Source organism: Schistocerca gregaria, chromosome 11 (assembly GCF_023897955.1).
Source record: "Schistocerca gregaria isolate iqSchGreg1 chromosome 11, iqSchGreg1.2, whole genome shotgun sequence".
Taxonomy (NCBI): Eukaryota; Metazoa; Arthropoda; class Insecta; order Orthoptera; family Acrididae; genus Schistocerca; species Schistocerca gregaria.
The window spans coordinates 63,408,763-63,435,684 of record NC_064930.1 but is presented as its reverse complement, the minus strand read 5'-3'; the positions used below and the strand labels follow the sequence as shown (position 1 = coordinate 63,435,684).

The window sequence follows — 26,922 nt, the reverse complement described above, 5'->3', positions numbered from 1 at the left end:
CTCGCCGCGACGAAAAACGTCTATGCTGTAATGACTTCCATCCCAACTCGTGTATCATATCTGCCACACTCTCTCCCCTATAACGCGATAATACAAAACGAGCTGCCCTTCTTTGCACCCTCTCGATGTCCTTCGTCAATCCCACCTGGTAAGGATCCCACACCGCGCAGCAATATTCTAACAGAGGACGAACGAGTGTAGTGTAAGCTGTCTCTTTAGTGGACTTGTTGCATCTTCTAAGTGTCCTGCCAATGAAACGCAACCTTTGGCTCGCCTTCCCGACAATATTATCTATGTGGTCCTTCCAACTGAAGTTGTTCGTAATTTTAACACCCAGGTACTTAGTTGAATTGACAGCCTTGAGAATTGTACTATTTATCGAGTAATCGAATTCCAACGGATTTCTTTTGGAACTCATGTGGATCATCTCACACTTTTCGTTATTTAGCGTCAACTGCCACCTGACACATCATACAGCAATCTTTTCTAAATCGCTTTGCAGCTGATACTGGTCTTCGGATGACCTTACTAGACGGTAAATTACAGCATCATCTGCGAACAGTCTAAGAGAACTGCTCAGATTGTCACCCAGGTCATTTATATAGATCAGGAACAGTAGAGGTCCCAGGACGCTTCCCTGGGGAACACCTGATATCACTTCAGTTTTACTCGATGATTTGCCGTCTATTACTACGAACTGCGACCTTCCTGACAGGAAATCACGAATCCAGTCGCACAACTGAGACGATACCCCATAGCTCCGCAGCTTGATTAGAAGTCTCTTGTGAGGAACGGTGTCAAAAGCTTTCCGGAAATCTAGAAATACGGAATCAACTTGAGATCCCCTGTCGATAGCGGCCATTACTTCGTGCGAATATAGAGCTAGCTGCGTTGCACAAGAGCGATGTTTTCTGAAGCCATGCTGATTACGTGTCAATAGATCGTTCCCTTCGAGGTGGTTCATAATGTTTGAATACAGTATATGCTCCAAAACCCTACTGCAAACCGACGTCAATGATATAGGTCTGTAGTTAAATGGATTACTCCTACTACCCTTCTTGAACACTGGTGCGACCTGCGCAATTTTCCAATCTGTAGGTACAGATCTATCGGTGAGCGAGCGGTTGTATATGAGTGCTAAGTAGGGAGCTATAGTATCAGCGTAATCTGAAAGGAACCTAATCGGTATACAATCTGGACCTGAAGACTTGCCCGTATCAAGCGATTTGAGTTGCTTCGCAACCCCTAAGGTATCTACTTCTAAGAAACTCATGCTAGCAGATGTTCGTGTTTCAAATTCTGGAATATTCCGTTCGTCTTCCTTGGTGAAGGAATTTCGGAAAACTGCGTTCAATAACTCCGCTTTAGCGGCACAGTCGTCGATAACAGTACCATCGGCACTGCGCAGCGAAGGTATTGACTGCGTCTTGCCGCTTGTGTACTTTACATACGACCAGAATTTCTTCGGATTTTCTACCAAATTTCGAGACAATGTTTCGTTGTGGAACCTATTAAAGGCATCTCGCATCGAAGTACGTGCCAAATTTCGCGCGTCTGTAAATTTTAGCCCATCTTCAGGATTTCGCGTTCTTCTGAACTTCGCATGCTTTTTCCGTTGCCTCTGCAACAGCGTTCGGACCTTTTTTGTGTACCACGGGGGATCCGTTCCATCTCTTACCAATTTATGAGGTATGTATATCTCAATTGCTGTTGCTACTATATCTTTGAATTTGAGCCACATCTCGTCTACATTCGCATAGTCAGTTCGGAAGGAATGGAGATTGTCTCTTAGGAAGGCTTCTAGTGACACTTTATCCGCTTTTTTAAATAAAATTATTTTGCGTTTGTTTCTGGTGGATTTGGAAGAAACGGTATTGAACCTAGTTACAATGACCTTGTGATCACTAATCCCTGTATCAGTCATGATGCTCTCTATCAGCTCTGGATTGTTTGTGGCCAAGAGGTCAAGTGTGTTTTCGCAACCATTTACAATTCGCGTGGGTTCGTGGACTAACTGCTCGAAATAATTTTCGGAGAAAGCATTTAGGACAATCTCTGAAGATATTTTCTGCCTACCACCGGTTTTGAACAAGTATTTTTGCCAACATACCGAGGGTAGGTTGAAGTCCCCACCAACTATAACCGTATGAGTGGGGTATTTATTTGTTACGAGACTCAAACTTTCTCTGAACTGTTCCGCAACTGTATCATCGGAGTCTGGGGGTCGGTAGAAGGAGCCAATTATTAACTTAATTCGGCTGTTAAGTATAACCTCCACCCACACCAATTCGCACGGAGTATCTACTTCGACTTCACTACAAGATAAACCACTACTGACAGACGCAAACACTCCACCACCAATTCTGCCTAATCTATCTTTCCTGAACACCGTCTGAGACTTCGTAAAAATTTCTGCAGAACTTATTTCAGGCTTTAGCCAGCTTTCTGTACCTATAACGATATCAGCTTCTGTGCTTTCTATTAGCGCTTGAAGCTCAGGGACTTTTCCAGCGCAACTACAACAATTTACAACTAAAATTCCGACTGTTCCTTGATCCAAGCACGTCCTGTAATTGCCAAGCACCCTTTGACATTGCAGCCCATCCCGCACTTTCCCGAGGCCTTCTAACCTAAAAAACCGCCCAGTCCACGCCACACAGCCTCCGCTACCCGTGTAGCCGCCAGCTGAGTGCAGTGAACTCCTGACCTATTCAGCGGAACCCGAAACCCCACCACCCTATGGCGCAAGTCAAGGAATCTGCAGCCAATACGGTCGCAAAACCGTCTGAGCCTCTGATTCAGACCCTCCACCCGGCTCTGCACCAAAGGTCCGCAGTCGGATGCTGCAGATGGTGAGCTCTGCCTTCATCTCGTAAGCAAGACCGGCAGCCTTCACCAAATCAGATAGCCGCTGGAATCCAGAGAGAATTTCCTCAGATCCAAAGCGACACACGTCATTAGTGCCGACATGTGCCACCACCTGCAGCTGGCTGCACCCTGTGCTCCTCATGGCATCCGGAAGGACCCTTTCCACATCAGGAATGACTCCTCCCGGAATGCACACGGAGTGCACACTGGATTTCTTCCCCTCCTTAGCCGCCGTATCCCTAAGGGGCCCCATTACGCGCCTAACATTGGAGCTCCCAACTACCAGTAAGCCCACCCTCTGCGATTGCCCGGACCTTGAAGGCTGAGAATGATCCTCTGAAACAGGGCAGGCTGCATCTGGCTCAGCCAGAGACAGTGCCTGAAACCGGTTTGTCAGACGCACCGGGGAGGCTTTCTGATCAGCCTCCGGGGACGCCTTTCGCTGCCTGCCACGCCTTGGAACGACCTCCCAATCAACCACAGGCGAGGGCTCAGCCCCACTGCGGGCAGCAACCGAGGCAACCACAGCGGCAGACCGATCTGGGGACAGACGGGATGAGGTTGACATCCCCGTGATACCCGAGTCCGGCTCCCCACAGTGGTGCCCATTGGCAACAGCCTCAAGCTGCGCGACCGAAGTCAGCGCCGCTTGTAGCTGAGAGCGAAGGGATGCCAAGTCAGCCCTCATCCGAACACAGCAATCGCAGTCCCTGTCCATTCTAATCGATGTTTAACAACAGTTACCGAAACACGAGTCAGTGCCTAGATAACGCAAGCGGAACACGCAAAGAATGTATCAACTAACCTGTACAAATGCCTTACGACTGCACTACAATCTGCTGAATTTACGGTTACAGTAACTAAAACTCGAAATTGCACCTCCTATACGAAACTCACACGCAATTTAAATAAGAATCTACGAAGTAAACACTAAAGCGCGATGCTACAACTGTCAAATACTATAATACGGCCTAAATATATGAATTAAATAATGCAAGTACCCAAAAACACGCAAAGAAATTAATTAAACTATCTAACAAATAAGTAAGCTAGGGTTATACGACTTGCTGCAGCGGCTGCTTATCCAATGGCGGCAGGGAGCACTCTGACTGGCCAACCGACACTGGCCGTTCACAACAAAAACAGAAGACAGACGACTACGCGAATTTGCACTATTCAGGTACCAAGGCGCGATGCTACAACCCTCAAATACTATAATACGCCCGAAATAATGAATCTTATTCTTGCAGCCCCAATGTTAGCAATACATAGGGGTTGTAGTATATTCCTAGAGTCACTATTTAAAGCCGGTTCTTGAAACTTCATTTATAGATTTTCTTAGGATAGTTTGCATCTGAATCTTCCAATTCAGTTCCTTCAATTTCTCTGTAACACTCTCCCATGGATTAAACAAACCTGTTACCATTCGTACTACCCTTCTCTGTATACAGGGTGTTACAAAAAGGGACAGCCAAACTTTCAGGAAACATTCCTCACACACAAAGAAAGAAAATATGTTATGTGGACATGTGTCCAGAAACACTTACTTTCCATGTTAGAGCTCATTTTATTACTTCTCTTCAAATCACATTAATCATGGAATGGAAACACACATCAACAGAACTTACCAGCGTGACTTCAAACACTTTGTTACAGGATATGTTCATAATGTTCTTTGTTAGTGAGGATACGTGCATCCACCCTCCGTCGCACGGAATCTCTGATGCACTGATGCAGCCCTGGAGAATGGCGTATTGTATCACAGCCGTCCACAATACTAGCACGAAGAGTCTCTACATTTGCTACCGGGGTTGCGTAGACAAGAGCTTTCAAATGCCCCCATAAATGAAAGTCAAGAGGGCTGAGGTCAGGAGAGCGTGGAGGCCACGGAATTGGTCCGCCTCTACCAATCCATCGGTCACCGAATCTGTTGTCGAGAAGCGTACGAACACTTGGACTGAAACGTGCAGGAGCTCCATCGTGCATGAACCACATGTGTCGTACTTGTAAAGGCACATGTTCTAGCAGCACAGGTAGAGCATCCTGTATGAAATCAAGATAACGTGCTCCATTGAGCGTAGGTGGAAGAACTTGGGGCCCAATCGAGACATCACCAACAATGCCTGCCCAAACGTTCACAAAAAATCTGTGTTGATGACGTGATTGCACAATTGCGTGCGGATTCTCGTCAGCCCACACATGTCGATTGTGAACATTTACAATTTGATCATGTTGGAGTGATGCCTCATCCGTAAAGCGAACATTTGATCCGAAATGAGGATTGACACATTGTCGGATGAACCATTCGCAGAAGTGTACCCGTGGAGGCCAATCAGCTGCTGATAGTGCCTGCACACGCTGTACACGGTACGGAAACAACTGGTTCTCCCGTGGCACTCTCCGTACAGTGACGTGGTCAACATTACCTTGTACAGCAGCAACTTCTCTGACGCTGACATTAGGGTTATCGTCAACTGCACGAAGAATTGCCTCGTCCATTGCAGGTGTCCTCGTCGTTCTAGGTCTTCCCCAGTCGCGAGTCATAGGCTGGAATGTTCCGTGCTCCCTAAGACGCCGATCAATTGCTTTGAACGTCTTCCTGTCGGGACACCTTCGTTCTGGAAATCTGTCTCGATACAAACGTACCGCGCCACGGCTATTGCCCTGTGTTAATCCGTACATCAAATGGGCATCTGCCAACTCCGCATTTGTAAATGTTGCACTGACTGCAAAACCACGTTCGTGATGAACACTAACCTGTTGATGCTACGTACTGATGTGCTTGATACTAGTACTGTAGAGCAATGAGTCGCATGTCAACACAAGCACTGAAGTCAACATTACCTTCCTTCAATTGGGCCAACTGGCGGTGAATCGAGGAAGTACAGCACATACTGACGAAACTCGAATGAGCTCTAACATGGAAAGTAAGCATTTCCAGACACATGTCCACATAAAATCTTTTCTTTATGTGTGTGTGAGGAATGGTTCCTGAAAGTTTGGCCGTACCTTTTTGTAACACCCTGTATATTCAATATCCACAATTAATCCTATTTGGTACTGATCTCACACACTTTTAGCAATATGGGTGATTTGTAATCTTTCTCCTTTGTAGACTGCCAATAAAGCAAAGTCTACCACCTGCTTTATCCATGACTGAGCCTATGTGATCATTCTGCTTCATATCCCTGTAGAGCGTTACATCCAGGTATTTGTATGAGTTGGCTGACAAATGTGACTGATATTATAGTCATAGTATACTATGGTTTTTCATTTTGTGAAATGGACAACTTTACATTTCTGAACATTTAAAGCAAGCTGCCAATCATTACATCACTTTGAAATCTAATCAAGATCTGACTGAATACTTATGCAGCTTCTTTCAGATAGTACTTCATTATAGACAACTGCATCATCTGCAAAAAAACCTCATGTTACAATTAATATTGTCTGTGAGCTCGTTAATATACAACATAAACAGCAAGGGCGCCAAATCGCTTCCTTTGGGCATACCTGAAGCTATTCTTACTTCTGTCGATTACTCTGCACAGAAGATAGCATGTCCGTATTACCAAGAAACTGTCAACTTAGTACCAAAGAAATACTGGACAGACCCATTTGGCTTGATCCATGGTTTTCAGTATCATGTGTAAAAGCGTGATTGATGTTTTTGAAACCCTTGCTGATTGGCATGGAGAAGATCATCCTGTTCTTGATACCTCATTATGCTCACAGTATGTTCTAGGGTTTCACGACAGATAGACATGAATTAGATACAATGGTAATTTTCTTTCTGCAAAGAGATATGCACAGTACTAAGGTAAGTATTTTCAGGTGGAGTTTTCAACAGACCACTATCTGGGAGGGTGGGCGGTTAGATGTCTTCCTCCCTTGGTCAGAAACAATACTCCCTGCAGCTATCAACAAACCATAGCACACCCTCAATATCCACAGCTGAAAATGTATTCTGTACAACTCCATGAGCAACAAGTAAGTATATGCGCAAATAAATCTACTTATTAGGGCGAGCCAAATGAAAACCTTAAATATTTTTTAAATATTAGTTATTGTGCAGAAGTGGTACAAAGCTGTATCACTCTTTAACATAATCTCCATCACACTCAACGCAAGTCCTACAGCGCTTACAAAGTGCACAAATTCCTTTAGAAAAAAAATTCTTTTGGTAGTCCGCACAACCATTCACGCACCGTGTGGTGTACCTCTTCATCAGAACGGAACTTCTTTCCTCCCATTGCGTCTTTGAGTGGTCCAAGCATATGGAAATCACTTGGTGCAAGGTCTAGTAAGTATGGTGGATGGGGAAGACATTCAAAATGCAGGTCTGTAATTGTTGCAACTGTTGTATGGGCAGTGTTGGGCCTCGCATTGTCATGCTGGAAAAGGACACCTGCTGACAGCAGTCCATGTCGCTTTGATTTGACTGCAGGCCGCAGATGATTTTTTAGGAGATCTGTGTATGATGCACTGGTGAAAGTGGTCCCTCTAGGCTCGTAATGCTCCAAAATGACGCCTTTTTCTTCCCAAAAGAGAGTCAGCATAACCTTCCCTGCTGATGGTTCTGTTCGAAACTTCTTTGGTTGTGATCATGAGGAATGGTGCCATTCGTTGCTCGCTCTCTTCATTTCCCGTTGGTGGAAGTGAACCCAGGTTTCGTCCCCAGTAACGATTCTTGCAAGGAAGCCATCGCCTTTTCGTTCAAAGCGCCGAAGAAGTTCTTCACAAGCATCAAAAAGTCGTTCTCTCATTTCAGGTGTCAGCTGCCATGGCACCCATCTTGGAGACACTTTGTGAAACTGGAGTACATCGTACACAGTGTGGTGTGCTGACCCATGACTAACCTGTAAACGTGCTGCAGTGTCATTCAGAGTCACTCGGCGGTTTTCCTTCACTACGGCTTCAACTGCTGCAGTGTTCTGTGGAGTCACAACTCGCTGTGCCTGACCTGGACGAGGAGCATCTTCCACTGAAGTCACACCATTTGCGAACTTCCTACTCCATTCGTAGACTTGCTGCTGTGACAAACGTGCATCGCTGTACTGAACCTTCATTCGTTGATGAATTTCAGTAGGTTTCACACCTTCACTATGCAAATACCGAATAACAGAACACTGTTCTTCCCTGGAGAAAGTCGCAAGTGTGGCGACCATCTTTATACTGATACTGCGACGGTATGTGTGCATCTGCACTATGCTGCCACCTACAGGCTATTCGGCATGCTGTTTGTAGCACGCTTACCAACTTATAGGATAACGGTGCAAAATTTCAATTTGTTATTACAAATTTAAGGTTTTCATTTGACTCACCCTCATATATAGTTGTATGTAAATGTGTATGTTCCATATCTCCTCTTAAACCATTGTAATGGTTTCAAACAGGCTCACTAAACTTTCACTTAACATCTGGAGAGAAGCACTGTTGGAGGAAGAACCATCTACAACCCACAGATGTGGGAGTGGTGGTTGTCGTGGAACTGGTCAATGGTTTACTTTCATTATTTAATGAAAAACTTAATATGTTTCATAAATTCACAATACACTCCACTAAAGCTCAAATGACAAATTCATATTTCTTACAGTTAGAATGAAATAGATAAAATGGCTTTGTGCCCTTATATACAGGATATACACTACTGGCCATTAAAATTGCTACACCACAAAGATGACGTGCTACAGACGCGGAATTTAACCGACAGGAAGAAGATGCTGTGATATGCAAATGATTAGCTTTTTAGAGCATACACACAAGGTTGTCGCCAGTGGCGACACCTACAATGTGCTGACATGAGGAATGTTTCCAACCGATTTCTCATACACAAACAGCAGTTGACCGGCGTTGCCTGGTGAAACACTGTTGTAGTGCCTCGTGTAAGGAGGAGAAATGCGTACCATCACGTTTCCGACTTTGATAAAGGTTGGATTGTAGTCTATCGCAATTGCGGTTCATCATATCCCAACATTGCTACTCGCGTTGGTTGAGATCCAATGACTTTTAGTAGAATATGGAATCGGTGGGTTCAGGAGGGTAATACGGAATGCCGTGCTGGATCCCAACGGCCTCGTATCACTAGCAGTCGAGATGACAGGCATCTTATGCGCATGGCTGAACGGATCGTGCAGCCACATCTCGATCCCTGAGTCAACAGATGGGAGCGTTTGCAAGACAATAACCATCTGTACAAACAGTTCGACGACATTTGCAGCAGCACAGACTATCAGCTCGGAGACCGTGGCTGTGGTTACCCTTGACGCTGCATCACAGCCAGGAGCGCCTGTGATGGTGTACTTGACAATGAAACTGGGTGCACGAATGGGAAACGTCATTTTTTTGGATGAATCCAGGTTCTGTTTACAGCATCACGATGGTCGCATCTGCATTTGGCGACATTGCGGTGAAAGCACATTGGAAGCATGTATTCATCATCCCCACACTGGCGTATCACCCAGCGTGATGGTATGGGTGCCATCGGTTACACCTCTCTGTCACTTCTTGTTAGCATTGATGGCACTTTGAACAGTGGACATTACATTTCAGATGTGTTACGACCCGTGGCTCTACACTTCATTCGATCCCTGCAAAACCCTACATTTCAGCAGGATAATGCAAGACCGCATGTTGCAGGTCCTGTACAGGCCTTTCTGGATATAGAAAATGTTCGACTGCTGCCCTGGCCAGCACATTCTTCAGATCTCTCACAAACTGAAAGCGTCTGGTCAATGGTGGCCAAGCAACTGGCTCGTCACAATACGCCAGTCGCTACTCTTGATGAACTGTGGTATCGTGTTCGAAGCTGCATAGGCAACTGTAGCTGTACACTCCATCCAAGCTCTGTTTGACTCAATGCCCAGGCGTATCGAGGCCGTTATTGTGGGCCAGAGGTGGTTGTTCTGGGTACTGATTTCACAGGATCTGTGCACCCAAAACTGCATGAAAATGTGATTACATGTCAGTTCTGGTATAATATACTTGGTCAATGAATACCTGTTTATCATCTGCATTTCTTCTTGATGTAGCAATTTTAATTGCCAGTAGTGTACTTTTAAACAGGAATGTAGTATGTACAATACATTTTTAATTTTTCAAAAAACTTGACTTATTTTTTACGTATTGAAATTATTGTAAAAATAAATTCTGTTCTCTGGTATAATTACAGTAAAAGCTATTGACACTGAAACTGTTAGTAAAAAAAACTATCTAACTTCAGAAAAGATTATCGGAAAGTAATAATTTGGCCATGTGAATATTATCTTTGACATTCGCTTTATCTTTGTCCTTCTCAGTTAATCAGAAGTTTGTCAGAAGTGGTTATGGAAGCCAGTTTGAGGTTGTCTTGAGTACTGAATTTGTAGCAGTATGGATATTTTCTTGAATTATATTCTTTGGAATTATGAAACAAAACTGCTGAGGAATCACTATAAATATTTCTGACTTTTCATTTGAAATAACACATTGAATATAATGACCATAACATGTTTTTGTCCACAGTGGAATAATTTACTTGCAGGCCATGTGCTGAGACTACGAAAGTCATAATGGCATTGTCAAGTGAGGTAAGTTATAATTTATTTAAAACATTAATGTTCAAACTAAAATTCAACTTCTAACCATCACCTCTTTGTTTTAACAACATAAGAGAAGAATACATTGCTGATCACCACAAAGATGACACACTGAGTTGGAGATGGGCACAATGAAAAGATTTTTACATATTTAGCTTTCAGCCAAAGCCTTCTTCAGAAAAGCAAACACACACACATCCATTCCCACAAGCAACCACACCTCATGCACACATGACTGTCATCTTCGGCAGCTTGGACCAAACCTGGAGTTTCCATTGTTTGATTTTACCTCTGTCTCAGTTCTTTAAGAAGCTGAAGAACATCACGCCAACCAATTCACTGTCACAGAAGTGAGGTTTGTGAGAAACATAATTTTCAATACTAATATTTGAACAAAGAGAGATGAAAGAGTGCAGTGTAAGGTAGGTGTCATAGAAGCCCAGGAACATCTGGAGTAATTTCAACTAATTTTTTGGCATACATGACTTATTTGCCCAAAAATACAGTGGGAGTAAGAAACCACTGCGACTCCTGGGAGTGGGGGTGGGAAATGACAACGGGTGAAGTAGTAAAAATGTACAAAAACAACCTGTATTTAGCTGACTTGGAATACTTTAAAAGTATGAAGTGCAACACATCTCTTATATGTGTGGTCTAATGCATCAACCTGGTCACGAAAATGAGCACCACAATGAGCCAATAATTCTGTCAGTGTTTCACAGCAAAGGTCACATTACAAAGTGGAGTAACCCAGATACATTTTATGTCCTCCCTGGACTCCAACGATGCAAAACAGTGGAAATTCAGACAGTTGACAGTGACAGTCTATCTTCTTGAAATGACTGTCAGCTATTGTTGTAAATGTGCATCAAACAAAATGAAGGTTATGTCAGGTTCAACAGAATGGAAAAAAGCAAAACTATTGCAAAGAAATGAAACAGATTATCAATTACACTACCAGTTTCACACTAAGCAGAAACATGTCACTCATTGTGGGCTTGCGAATTTGAAGATCAACATGAATGTTGTTTTGAAGGAAATATATGGTTTGTGACGTACACTATGTGATCAAAAGTATCCGGGCATCTGGCTGAAAATAACTAACAAGTTTGTGGTGCCCTCCATCAGTAATGCTGAAATTGAATATGGTGTTGGCCCACCTTTAGCCTTGATGACAGTTTCCACTCTCGCAAGCATACATTCAATCAGGTGCTGAAGGTTTCTTAGGGAGTGGCAGCCCATTCTTCACGGAGTGCTGCACTGAGGAGAGGTATCTATGTCGGTCAGTGAAGCTTGGCACGAAGACCGTGTTCCAAGACACCCCGAAGGTGTTCTATAGGATACAGGTCCAGACTCTTTCCAGGCCAGTCCATTAAAGGGTTGTTATTCTCATGTATCCATTCTGCCACAGGCCATGCATTATGAACAGGTGCTCAATAATGTTGAAAGATGCAATCGCCATCTCCAAACTGCTCTTCAACAGTGGGAAGCAAGAATGTGCTTAAAATATCAATGTAGGCCTGTGCTGTGATAATGCCGTGCAAAACAATGAGGGTTGCAAGCTAGCTAGCTCCACAAAAAACAAAACCACACCATAACACCATCGCCTCTGAATTTACTATTGGCATCACACATGCTGGCAGATGACATTCACCAGGCATTCACCATCCCCACGTGCTGCCATCGGATCGCCACACTGTGTACCGTGATTCATCACTCCACACAATGTTTGCCCACTGTTCAATTGTCCAATGATAACGCTCTTTACACCAGGTGAGGCGTTATTTGTCATCTACCGGCATGATGCGTGGCTTATGAGCAGCCGCTCGACCATGAAATCCAAGTTTTCTCACCTTCCACCTGACTATGATAGTACTTGCAGTGGATTCTGATGCAGTTTGGAATTCCAGTGTAATAGTCTGGATAGATGTCTTGTTATTACACATTACGACCCTCTTCAACTGTTAGCGGCCTCTGTCAGCCAACATATGAGGTTGTCCTGCATGTGGCTCTTCACTTTTCCACTTCACTATCACATCGGAAACAGTGGACGTAGGGATGTTTAGGAATGTGGAAATGGCTACTGAGGTCACTGATATGAAGTACTTGGAAATAGGTGGCAGCACAATGCACCTAATATGAAAAACTTATATTTTTGGTGGAGTTCGGATACTTTTGATCACATAGTGTACGTGTATATGGACAAAACCACAGCAATAAAATTATAAATTAAATAAAATGCCTCTGCAAGATGAAAGAAAGGCCTTGTGCAATTAACCTGAGAGTCTATCAGCAAGTCAAAAATGGCATGAGAAATACATAGATAAGAAAAATCATTTTGATTGTTAACATAAGATTTTAATACTTTCAATTTCAATGGGAAAAAGCAAATAACTAAAAGAAAAAGTGACAAATAACAAAAACAAAAAGCAACAGAAACTAAAGAGCAAACAAAAAATAAAACTAACCTCTGATGCAATTAATTCCAAACAGCATTTCTGCCTCATCTTTTCTTTTTTGATCAGCTCCCACATTTCAGGATCATCTTCACATATTTGTTCATTCCCTGTCCAGTTGGAAGCTAACTGGTTTTGCAGGAACCAATTTTTCTGAAAGAATGCAATGACAACAGGTAACAATCAACCGATTACACAGGGTTAAATGTATTACACAAAAAATTATGAATCCTTGCTTGAGACAGATAGAGAGAGAGAGAGAGAGAGAGAGAGAGAGAGAGAGAGGGGGGGGGGGCGGAGGGAGAGAGAGAGAGAGAGAGGGAGAGAGAAAGAGAGAGAGAGAGAAAATAATAGCTGGCCAGCTACCATCTAATAAAGCAAGCAGCTGGGACTTCCAATCAGTGTAACACTTTGAGTCTCATGTTTGTAATATAATAGTGTCTTCAGTGTTACAAAGAGTGCCATGCTTATTATATTATGGGCAAAACATCTTCATGAGGACTGCCACAACCACAATGTTAGTCACTCTTTCTACAAATTATCTGAATACCTACATTCAGGGACTGAAACTTACTATTAGCTACTTAGCAAGTAGCAATGTTTGTTGTAAAAATGCATAACAAGTCATAATGTTACAATCAAGAGCCAGTATTTACAGATGTAGGAACATATTTCCCTTGGGAAAAAAATACCATTGTACTCAAATATAATGCCAGATAAACAACACCTATATATGGAAGGTATAAACAATAATTGTCTACAGTGTGCATAAGAGGTGTAGAGCAAGTCAAGACAAACCCCTAAGCTACATTCCATGCATGGTACACCACAGAAAACAAGCATAGGGCCCTTTTTGGAGGAAATTAAATATAGTTTATTATTGTCGTGGTACAACCACAAGTGCCGGAACGAAGATGCGGAACACAAGAACAGAGAGGCAGAATTGGACTGCGCCGCAACAAGAGCGACACCTGGATTTTAATACCTACTCCGAATTTTTCTTTTGTTTCCTTTACTGCTTGCTCAATATACAGATTGAATAGCATAGGGGAGAGGCTGCAACCCTGTCTCACTCTCTTCCCAACCACTGCTTCCCTGTCACGTCCTCGACTCTTATAACTGCCATCTGGTTTCTGTACAAATTGTAAATAGCCTTTTGCTCCCTGTATTTTACCCCTGCCACCTTTAGAATTTGAAAGAGCGTATTCCAGTCAACATTGTCAAAAGCTTTCTCTAAATCTACAAATGCTAGAAACGTAGGTTTGCCTTTCCATAATCTTTCTTCTAAGATAAGTCGTAAGGTCAGTATTGCCTCAAGCGTTCCAACATTTCTACGGAATCCAAACTGATCTTCCCCGAGGTCGGCTTCTACCAGTTTTTCCATTTGTCTGTAGTAATTAAAGTTAAGTATTATCAATTTGCTTTCTAGATACAAAACTACTAATGTTATTTGTTTGAACTGTTGTATGGCATTCCAAGAATGCAACATCCCTTACACACCCTATAAGGGGTGGGCAAGGGCCTACAACTAGCAATGAGTCTACAAACACACTTACATGCTGATGGAAAAAGTTTAAGGCAATCGTAAAATGCATTTTAGACAGGTACGTGCCAAGTAAAACTGTGAGGGACAGGAAAAACCCACCGTGCTTCCACAACAAGGTTAGGAAACTACGGCGAAAGCAAAGAGAGCTTCACTGCAAGGAAGTTCAAATGCAGCCAAAACCTCTCAGACAAACAGAAGCTAAACGATGTCAAAGTTAGCGTAAGGAGGGCTATGCGTGAAGCGGTCAGTGAATTCGAAAGTAAAATTCTATGTACCAACTTGACAGAAAATCCTAGGAAGCTCTGGTCTTACGTTAAATCAGTAAGTGGCTCGAAACAGCATATCCAGACACTCTGGGATGATGATGGCATTGAAACAGAGGATGACACGCGCAAAGCTGAAATACTAAACACCTTTTTCCAGAGCTGTTTCACAGAGGAAGACTGCACTGCAGTTCCTTCTCTAAATCCTCGCACAAACGGAAAAATGGCTGACATCGAAATAAGCGTCCAAGGAATAGAAAAGCAACTGAAATCACTCAACAGAGGAAAGTCCACTGGACCTGACGGGATAGCAATTTGATTCTACACAGAGTATGCGAAAGAACTTGCCTCCCTTCTAACAGCCATGTACCGCAAGCCTCTAGAGGAACGGAAGGTTCCAAATGATTGGAAAAGAGCACAGGTAGTCCCAGTCTTCAAGAAGGGTCGTCGAGCAGATGCGCAAAACTATAGACCTATATCTCTGACGTCGATCTGTTGTAAAATTTTAGAACATGTTTTTTGCTCGAGTATCATGTCGTTTCTGGAAACCCAGAATCTACTCTGTAGGAATCAACATGGATTCCGGAAACAGCAATCGTGTGAGACTCAACTCGCTTTATTTGTTCATGAGACCCAGAAAATATTAGATACAGGCTCCCAGGTAGGCCTTTGATATATTTCCACACTGTCCCCTGATAAACAAGGTAAGATCCTATGGAATAGGCGCAATTTGCCTGCTACTGATGTGCGGATTAGCTGCGACAGCAGCTAAAACACATCATCATTTGTTGCAGGTCGTCGTTGACCTTTCACATGTGGCTGAACACTTCCTGTTTCCTTAAATAACGTAACTATCCAGTGAATGGTCCGGACACGTGGATGATGTCATCCAGGATACCAAGCAGCATATATAGCACCCTCCTGTTGGGCATTTTGATCACAATAGTCACACATCAACACGATATCGACCTTTTCCGCAATTGGTAAATGGTCCATTTTAACATGGGTAATGTATCACGAAGCAAATACCGTCCACGCTGACAGAATGTTACATGATACCACGTACTTATTGTTTGTGACTATTACAGCACCATCTATCACAAAGCGGAAAAAGTGGTCCAACTAAACCATTCAGATTCCTTTACGTACTACACGAATATGTAATAAAAAATGGGGGTTCCTATTTTTTTAAAAACACAGTTGATATCTGTTTGACCTATGGTAGCACCATCTAGTGGGCCAACCATAGCGTCATCTGGTTTCCCCCTTCAAGCTAGACGAGTTTCGTTGTTTGCAGTTTTTTCGTTTGATGCTTATTTCATGAGATATTTGGCCCAGTCACGATCAATGGACCACCCTGTTTACATGAGGAGTACAACGATGACAATATGAGCTTAACAAGTGAAAATGATACTGAAACAGGTGTTGAGCCATGTAGTTCATCATCCTTGTCATATAGTGAGCCACAGATCCCGTTTCAATCATTCTCCAAGGAGTGGGCACTAAACGTAATTACATATATGGAAGATATATGCATCATATTAAAAAAGCAATTATGAACACCTTTTGAAAATTCTGAATCAAACAGTGGAAAATCCAGGATGGAATGTAACAATACCAGACAAGGAAAGTTGCTACACACCATATAGCGGGGATGCTGAGTCGCAATAGGCACAATAAAAAGATTCACATACTCATGGCTTTCGGCCATTAAGGTCTTTGTCAGCCAGTGTTGTTTCAGCTCTCTGAGACTAGTTGCGTTTGTGTGAGTGAGTGTGTGTGTGTGTGTGTGTGTGTGTGTGTGTGTCTATTGCTGACAAAGGCCTTAATGGCCGAAAGCTATGAGTGTGTGAATCTTTTTGTTGTGCCTATCGCGACTCAGCATCTCTGCTATGTGGTGAGTAGCAACTTTCCTTCCCTGGTTTAGACAATTCTGCGGTGATATGAACATGTAGTGCCTAAGAAAAATTATGGGTATTCAAGAGAGATCAATGGGCACTTTTTACAAAGACTGATGTTCGATACAATTCACGGGATATGCGTGATAGTGTCCTACTACGTTATACACATCACATTGCACACGACATAGATTACAGTTATTTCAAGGGAAGCAGTTGATGGTTGCATAACTTCAACTAGTGCTAAGGAATTGTAAGACATATCCAAACACAGTGTCAACTTGAAGAATTACAGCAAACTGCAGAATTGGCTCAAAAGTTTGTAGATGACATAAACAGACTTATCCCATCATTCAGTAAGGAATATGTTTTCAACTCCGACCAATCAGGACTTGCAGAGGAAATGCATATGAAAGAAACCCTAGAAATTAGAAGTACCAAGAGAGTTGTATCCAGATCACGTAACATGAGTGCCTGAATGAGTTCATATACAATTATGCCGACTGTTAATCTGGATGGTAAATTGGCTGAAAAGTTATTTGTTGTACTGCAAGAAGTTGGAGGTTCTCTGCCCTGTACAGTTCTGTGTTGGAGATCTTGCAAGGGCAGTAGCGAATATCTACATCACAGCAAGCAAGAGTGGGAAAAGGGATGCAAGAGAACTAAAAACATGGTATGAGCACTGCTTTTGGCCAACAGCTGCTCAAACTAACTTGCTTTTGCTTGATACCTAGTCTGCATATAAAAATTATACTCATTTAGAGCAAACTATCCCTCCTGAAAAGTGTGCGACTTGGCAGCTCACACCACCTGGAATTACTGGAAAAATTCAGTCTCCGCATGTTTGTTTTTTCTGTGCCTGTATAACATATTATCGCACTATCTGCAGCTACGCTTTGAAGGATAGCCAGTTTCACAGTAAGCTCCATGACAGACTGTTTCGCATTTTGGTACGTGCCATCATGTCCCATCAGTTCTCATGACCCCGTTACACCAATACAATTCTACACACTTTCTTTAAGTCTGGGTACCTGGCTGAACATCCTGCACGGTTAGTAATTCCCTTTGATCTTGATGGTGCGACCCTTTGTGATCACTGTGGTACACCATTTTTTACTTGGTGATCATGGTGCAAGTTAATGATTTGTTTTGGACATTTCTTGAATGTCAACAATTTCCATTTTGTGAAGTGCAGTACATACAAGAGGCATTTGAAAAGCCCGTGCAAATTCTGAGAGATGTCACCACCAGTGCATATCGAGGTCATGTTTAGTTAGTAGCATCTTTGGAAAGAACGCACACCAAGTTTTAGCCATATGGGTCTATTTATTTGTGTTCGGCATTCCTGTGTCGAGTGATTGTCAAAAAATGGATGAAAAAGAATTTCGTGTGGTGATTAAACATTACTTTATGAAAGGCAAAACGCCTCACTGGACTAAAGAGAAGCTTGATAAACATTACGGTGACTCTGCACCTCCGATTAGAACAGTTTATAAGTGGTTTCAGAATTTTTGGAGTGGCCATGTGGGCACAAGAGAAGCTGAATTTTCTGGATGCCCTGTGGAGGCTACGGCTCTAGTAATCATTAATAAAATCGGTGATATGGTGATGGATGACAGAAGAGTTAAGGTGCGTGAGATTGCTACTGCTGTGGGCATCTCGAATGAACCGGTACAAAATATTTTGCATCAACATTTGGACATGCGAAAGCTATCTAGAAGATGGGTTCCACGATTGCTCACGCTTGACCAAAAATGGAATCGTGTAAAGTGTTGCAAGGATTGTTTGCAGCTGTTCAGGAAGAATCTGCAGGACTTTAAGCATTGTTTCATCACTGTGGATGAAACATGGATACATTACTATACTCCTGAGACCAAAGAACAATCTAAACAATGGTTTACCAAGGGAGAATTTGCACAAAAAAGGCAAAGACCATTCCTTCAACCAGAAAGGTTATGGCGACTGTCTTTTGGTATTCGCAAGGGATAATCCTCATCAACTATCTGGAAAAGGGTAAAACTATTACAGGTGCATGTTATTCATTGTTGTTGGACTGTCTGAAAACTGAGCTGCAAGAAAAGTGATGGACTGCAAAAAAGTCCTTTTCCATCAGAACAATGCACCAGCACACACCTCAGGAGTTGTGGTCAAAAACATTAATAGAAATAGGATTCCAAATCGTTTCACATCCCTCCAGAGTTGGCTCCCTCGGACTAATATTTGTTCCCCAATTTGAAGAAATGGCTGGCGGGACAAAGATTTTATTCAAGTGAGGAAGTGATTACAGCAACTAATAGCTATTTTGCAAACATGTACAATTCCTATTATTCAGAAGGGATCAACCAATTAGAACAGCATTGGAAGAAATGCATAAGTCTAAAAGGAGACTATGTCGAAAAATAAAAATGGTTTACCCCAAACACGTATGTAGTTTTTATTTTTGCATGGACTTTTCACACGCCCCTCATACATCCCATAAAAGATTGATCTCTGCAGCTCCCAGACACTCATTTTCTGTCACCCTCCTTACGCACATAGTGAGTCATCAGCAGCTAATATTTTTCATGTCATAAATGTTAACACAACACTTTCAAATGAGCCTAACTAAAGATTGAATTTGCTACCTCATATTCAAGGGGTTCCATGTGAGTTTTAAACTGTTTCCTATAAATTGGTTGTAAGCCTGTTCCATTATACTCATAGCTATGTTGACAACAAATGTCTTTGGACTCATTTGAGGAGGAGAACCATCAGGATTGCAGAATGAATGAAAGTATACTTTACCAAAAAACAGGCAAATCACAGAAACTCAATCTCTATTCTGTATTAATAGTAAACTATCAGTGTAACTCAAAAGGCTGCTTACTTCTGTGCAATATTAATTTAATTGAGTGAATTAGAAAGAAAGGTGCTACCTCCTCAGTTATTTACAGTGTGCAAATGATAATTGTTTACAATGCAATATGGTGATGTGGAGAAAGTCTCGAGGTGAACAATTTTGTACAGGACACTTCTTACCCATCAAGTCAGGACACTACCACAAACTGCATACAAAAACCACCTATGCTGTATCGCATGTGGGGTGTGTAAGTGTACGTAAGTGACCTTCAAACGCACACCCAGGACTTTTAGTATGTTGATCATGGCTCTCACTCCTACCATTTTGTAATGATTTGCAGCTGCACAAATTATTTCCCATATTCGACCACAGTGGGTCTCCACTGACTAGGCTGTTATTTTGCGACCAGCTTAGTTGGGCGCTTACAAATTGACAAATTGACATTTTTGTGTAAATTTTACCTCAGAGCTTTGTGAATTTCAGTAGCATAAAATTAACACTTCAAATCATTCAGCTTGTCTGCTCTTGTTACTAGGAAATTACTATGATTTTACAGGTTAACCTGAGACAAATGTAAATGTAGTTAGTGTGTGCATAATGTTCACAAAAGCTACTTCCCTTTGTCTTTTAAATTAGTAATGTTAATGAAATAGCCAGTTGAACTGATGGTGTAATAAACCAATCAATGAAGATAAAAAAGATAGAATAAGACAAACAAGCTGTGTAGTGACAAGCTTTTGTGCAGTGCCAGAAGGGAGTGACGTGAACAACATGCCAAAAATTCTGACTAGGATTGGGGGGGTGGGGGGTGGAGGTGCATTTGAATTGTTGAAAATCATAACCTGTAGTGAAAATGTATTCCAATGCAATAATGTGGGGTCTTGCCCATTGGTTGGTTATAGGATACCTAAAGGATGTTGAATTCTCAGAATGGTATACAACAATTCAAACAAATAACATTAGTAGTTTTATTTCTAGAAAGCAAATCGACAGTACTTTTATTACAGAAAATGTCCCTAGTGAGAGGCGACATCGAAACAGTAAAGTTCTCGCTATACATGAAGTCGAAGTAAGCAGTCGATACGGGTCACACCAATCTGATAACGTAGCACTAATCCTGTTGCAGACTGGACCGATCTGAGCAGTCGGGGCTAGCAGGAGTGGCGTTTATATTCACTTCCAGGTGCAGAGGCGGTCCAATTCCGCGCGCCATTAGCCGACCTTTCCTCACCGCCTTCTCATTTCTTGCATTCCGCACCTTCATTCCGGCACTTCTGGTTACACCCGAACATTCCTCCCGCCCAAAGCGAATGACCGTCGTCGTGTATGGAGTGCAACTATGGCGGGGTCTGCAGGATTGTGTGTGCCTCGACGAGCTGGGAGTTGTGGCTGTAGGGTACATTAACCTTACGGCTGTGCCCCACCATTAGGCCTGTGCTCTGGCAGAAATTTCCCCTGGAAAACGACCAGAAGGGTATGCGTCCACACCCTGCTGCCGTGAACCAGATGAAGGCACTGACTGCTGTGGAGTGGGTGGGTCCATCTCCATCGGTAGGACGATAGGAGGTGAAGGCTCCGTCTCCGAGGGGCCGTCTCGCAGTGTCGTGATAACACCCTCTGGCGGCTGCTGTGGCCGCGTTGTCCTCTGGAACCGTGGATCTGGGAGAAGAGAGACTGAAACATCGTGTACACGACAGAGACGAAGTCTATTTTGATGGCAGTGCGGCAAGCCATCTGGACATGAAATAAGACACGTGCCAGCACCGAGTCCACGGACGGTCTCACCTTGTATCTGCTGTCTGCTGCCACTAAAACCCTGTAAAAGACATCATCGTGTGGCGTGAAGCGATACTTGCGGCTTTTCTGTGGTGCCAGATGCAGAGGAGTGTGGAGTAGTGTGTGAAGGTGGTGACTGAAGCAGTTCATCTACGTCCACATCTACATTTACACTCCGCACTTTACGTGCCTCTGTCATCACCTCCCCTTCCTGTTCCAGTCGCGTACGGTTTGCGGGAAGAACGACTGCCGGAAAGCCTCCGTGCACACTCGAATCTCTCTAATTTTACATTCGTGATTTCCTCTGGAGGTATAAGTAGCAGGAAGCAAAATATTCTATACCTCATCCATTAACGCACCCTCTCGAAACCGGGACAGCGAGCTACACCGCGATGCAGACCGCCTCTCTTGCAGAGTCTGCCACTTGAGTTTGCTAAACATCTCCGTAACGCTATCACGCTTACCAAATAACCCTGTGACGAAACGCGCCGCTCTTCTTTGGATCTTCTCTATCTCCTCTGTCAACCCGATCTGGTACGGATCCCACACTGATGAGCAATACTCAAGTATAGGTCGAACGAGTGTTTTGTAAGCCACCTCCTTTGTTGATGGACTACATTTTCTAAGGACTCTCCCAATGAATCTCAACCTGGTACCCGCCTCACCAACAATTAATTTTATACGATCATTCCACTTCCAATCGTTTCGCACGCATATTCCCAGATATTTTACAGAAGTAACTGCTACCAGTGTTTATTCCGGTATCATATAATCATTCAATAAAGGATCCTTCTTTCTATGTATTCACAATACATTACATTTGTCTATGTTAAGGTTCAGTTGCCACTCCCTGCACCAAGTGCCTATCCGCTGCAGATCTTCCTGCATTTCGCCGTAATTTTCTAATGCTGCAATACTACAGCATCATCCGCGAAAAGCCGCACGGAACTTCCGACTCTATCTACTAGGTCATTTATATATATTGTGTAAGGAAATGGTCCCATAACACTCCCCTGTGGCACGCCAGAGGTTACTTTAACTCCTGTAGACATATCTCCATTGATAACAACATGCTGTGTTCTATTTGCTAAAACTCTTCAATCCAGCCACACAGCTGGTCTGATATTCCGTAGGCTCTTACTTTGTTTATTAGGCAACAGTGCGGAACTGTATCGAACACCTTCCGGATGTCTAGGAAAACGGCATCTACCTGGGAGCCTCTATCCAATATTTTCTGGGTCTCATGAACAATAAAGTGAGTTGGGTCTCACACGATCGCTGTTTCTGGAATCCATGTTGATTCCTTCAGAGTAGATTCTGGGTTTCCAGAAACGACATGATACGTGAGCAAAAAACATGTTCTAAAATTCTACAACAGATCGACATCAGAGATACAGGTCTATAGTTTTGCGCATCTGTTCGATGACCCTTCTTGCTCTTTTCCAATCATTTGGAAGCTTCCGTTCCTCTAGAGACTTGCGATACACGGCTGTTAGAAGGGGGGAAAGTTCTTTCGCGTACTCTGTGTAGAATCGAATTGGTATCCCGTCAGGTTCCAGGGTATTGAGGCGCTGTCCACATTCAGTGGCCTCCAGCGGGGTCCCAGAGCAGGCAAATGGCATGCCACTGGAAGGTGTGACACATGCCACGGCAGTGGTGGTGAAAGTGTGGTAATGTGCATATTAGTGAGGTTTTTACCCTCTACAGCTCCCTGTAGTAGCAGACAAGTTATTCAACAACTGTCCTATAATTCTAGTCCTCCTTCTTCTCAGTGTTTTTTGTGCTTTCCTCTGATAGCTGAGTCTGCAGGGAACCTCCTCACTTATCATCTTACCAGTCCACTTAATTTTCAACATTCTTCGAGAGCATCTCATAACAAACGCATCCCATTATCCACAGATGACTCACTACCGTACTACTCTGGGCTCCAAACATACATTCTCAGAAATTTCTTCCACAAATTACATCCTGTGTTTGATACAAATAAACTTATTGTGAGGGATGGCCTCTTTGACTGTGCCAGTCCACTTGTTATGTCCGCCTCGCTCCATCGGGAATGCATATTTTGCTTCCAAAGTAGCGCAAGTCCTTCACTTTGTCTACTCAGTGTCTCCAATTTTCATTTCTGCTACTCCTCACTACTTTTGTCTTTCTTTGGTTTACTCTCAAAGCATAATGTGTGCTCATTACCCTGTTCACTCTATTGTACATCTACATAGGTACTCCACAAGCAACTGTATGGCGCACGGTACCTCTAATAGCCATTTCCTTTCCTGTTCCACTCCCAAACAGACTGAGAGAAGAACGGGTGGCTGTATGCCACTGTATGAGCCCTAATTTCTTTGTGGTCCTTATGCGCAATGTATGCTGGCAGTAGAATAATTTAGCCGTCAGCTCCAAATGCTGGCTCTCTAAATTTTCTCAACAGTGTTCCTGGAAAAGAACATCGCTTTCCCTCCATGGATTCCCATTTGAGTTCCCGAAGCAATTCCATAACACTTCCCCGTGTTGTTAAAACCTACTGGTAACAAATCTAGCAGTCCTCCCCTGAACTGCTTTGATGTCTTCCTTTAATCCTACCTGGTACAGATCCCAAACACTTGAGCAGTACTTAACAATAGATCGCACCAGTGTTCTATACGCAGTCATCTTTACAGGTGAACAACACTTTCCTAAAACTGTCTTAATGAACTGAAGTCAGCCATTCGCCTTCCCTACCACAGTCCTCACACGCTCGTTACATTTCATATTGCTTTGCAACGTTACGCCCAGATATTTAAATGACGTGACTGTGTCAAGCACCACACTGCTGATATATATCTGAACATTTTTGTTGTTGTTGTTGTTGTTGTTGTTGTGGTCTTCTGTCCTGAGACTGGTTTGATGCAGCTCTCCATGCTATTCTCTCCTGTGCAAGCTTCTCCATCTCCCAGCACCTACTGCAACCTTTCTCTTCTCCCCAATCCAATTCAATACCTCCTCATTAGTTATGTGATCTACCCACCTAATCTTCAGCATTCTTCTGTAGCACCACATTTCGAAAGCTTTTATTCTCTTCTTGTCCAAACTATTTATCGTCCACGTTTCACTTCCATACATGGCCACACTCCATACAAATAGTTTCAGAAATGACATCCTGACACTTAAATCTATACTCGATGTTAACAGATTTCTGTTCTTCAGAAACGCTTTCCTTCCCATTGCCAGTCTACATTTTATATCCTCTCTACTTCCACCATCTTCAGTTATTTTGCTCCCCAAATAGCAAAACTCCTTTACTACTTTAAGTGTCTCATTTCCTAATCTAATTCCCTCAGCATTTAAGTGTTTTGTTTCCTAATCTAATACACTCAGCATCACCCGATTTAATACGACTACATTCCATTATCGTCGTTTTGCTTTTGTTGATGTTCATCTTATACCCTCCTTTCAAGACACTGGCCATTCTTTTCAACTGTTCTTCCAAGTCCTTTGCTGTCTCTGACAGAATTACGAAGTCAGCGGCAAACCACGAGACATATTGCTGACACTCGCCTACTTCGCTAGAGCGACAAGTCAAATAATCTGATGGTGTGTGTACTGAAGGTCTTACAGTACGCACACCACACCTATCTTTCATAATAGTTTCAAATATTTTTGCAAAGCACGAGAGTAGTGAAATTGGTCTATAATTTTCAATTTTTCCTGCATCACCTTTTTTGAAGAGAGTTAGTAATTTGGCATATTTTAAATAGTCTGGAAAGGAGCCCTAATTGAAAGATCGATTTATAATATCAACTAAAGGTGGTAGTAGGCTCTTGATACAGTACTTAATTATAAAAATGGGGACTTCATCCAGACCAGCTGAGTTTTTGTTTTTCAGTCTGCTGACTGCTTTGTAGACTTTCTTGTGTTGTAGGGAATAACACCATTGAGTGTAATACACCATTATTTGGCTTTTTGGCCTGAGAGGCTGTTAGAAAATTTTCCTGTAATTTTATTCCTATGCTACTAAAATAATTATTTCTATAGTTTGCCAAATAACCGGTAGAGATGTGCTGCGAAGTAATCACATCTCTGGTCAAAAAACAACATTTTTGTGAAACAAGAATTTTATAATTTGGGCTGTAATAAATAGTTCCATACATAAACTGAAGTTATACTTTTACTTTCCTGCCTATTCACATTAACGGAAAACTCGACATGTTCGCTCGCGAAAATAGCAGATTATTCATGACATAAGTTACGCATTCAGTGCTATGCCACAAGCTAACCATAATGTCACCACAGCCTGGTTCTTTTCTTTCACATTAGGAGGTTCTGCCCATTAACAAACAAATAGTTAGCTTTGAACACAGCCTAGACCTGTAACTACATTACACATCAATCTACCACCACAACCCGATTTTATGCTTTCACATTTGTTGGCTTCACCAACTCACAACCAAAATGTTGCATTCCAACCTAACCTAGATCTCTGGCTACACTGCAGACCAGTCTGTCACCACAACCAGATTTTCTACTTTCACATTTGTTGGTCTCACCAACTAACAACCAAACAGTTGCATTCTGACTTAATCTAGACATCTGGGCATACTACAGATCAGTCTGTCACCACAACATGATGAGGGACTAACCATGACCACAGTTCACCTTCACTTATCCTATAAAATTCAACATCACTGACAAAGGTGTAGTGAAATGGTTTAGCTTCAATGGACTCTCACTGAAATTTAATAAGACTAATTATATTCAGTTCACTGCAACTGCTAAAGCAGAGGATGAATTAACTGTGAAATGTACAACAGAGTCAATAGAACGAGTTGAAGCAACAAAGATTTTAAGTGTTTTAATTGACTCCAGAGTAAACTGGTCTCATCACATAATAAATCTTCAGAAGAGAGTGGAAACACGCAAACAATGAAAGCAGCATACTATGGATATTTCCAATCTCTTATACACTACTGGCCATTAAAATTGCTACACCAAGAAGAAATGCAGATGATAAATGGGTATTCATTGGACAAATATATTATACTAGAACTGACATGTGATTACATTTTCACGCAAATTGGGTGCATAGATCCTGAGAAATCAGTACCCAGAACAACCACCTCTGGCCGTAATAACGGCCTTGATACGCCTGGGCATTGAGTCAAACATGACTCGGATGGCGTGTACAGGTACAGCTGCCCATGCAGCTTCAACACGATACCACAGTTCATCGAGAGTAGTGACTGGCGTATTGTGATGAGCCAGTTGCTCGGCCACCATTGACCAGACGTTTTCGATTCATGACAGATCTGGAAAATGTGCTGGCCAGGGCAGCAGTCGAAATTTTTCTGTTTCCAAAAGACCCGTACAGTACCTGCAACATGCGGTCGAGCATTATCCTGCTGAATTTAGGGTTTTCGCAGGGACCAAATGAAGTGTAGAGCCAAGGACCTTAACACATCTGAAATGTAATGTCCACTGTTCAAAGTGCCGTCAATGCGAACAAGAGGCGACCGAGACGTGTAACCAATGGCACCCCAAACCATCACGCTGGGAGATACGCCGCAGTGTCGCCAATCACAGATGCGACCATCATAATTCATCCGAAAAAATGGCGTTTTGCCATTCGTGCATCCAGGTTCGTCGTTGAGTACACCATCGCAGGCGCTCCTGTCTGTGATGCCGCGTCAAGGGTAACCGCAGCCACGGACTCCGAGCTGATAGTC

General features: G+C 42.8%; 1 protein-coding gene across 1 annotated transcript in view; it reads right to left on the bottom strand.

Moving 5' to 3' along the window:
* The window catches only part of LOC126295024 (serine hydroxymethyltransferase, mitochondrial-like), a 156,940-nt gene that overhangs the window by 104,960 nt on the left and 25,058 nt on the right, over nt 1–26,922 (bottom strand). Inside the window, exon 2 of the mRNA XM_049987275.1 lies at nt 12,914–13,054. Within this exon, the coding sequence (XP_049843232.1) occupies nt 12,914–13,054 (141 nt within the window). The remainder of the gene's footprint in view (nt 1–12,913; nt 13,055–26,922) is intronic.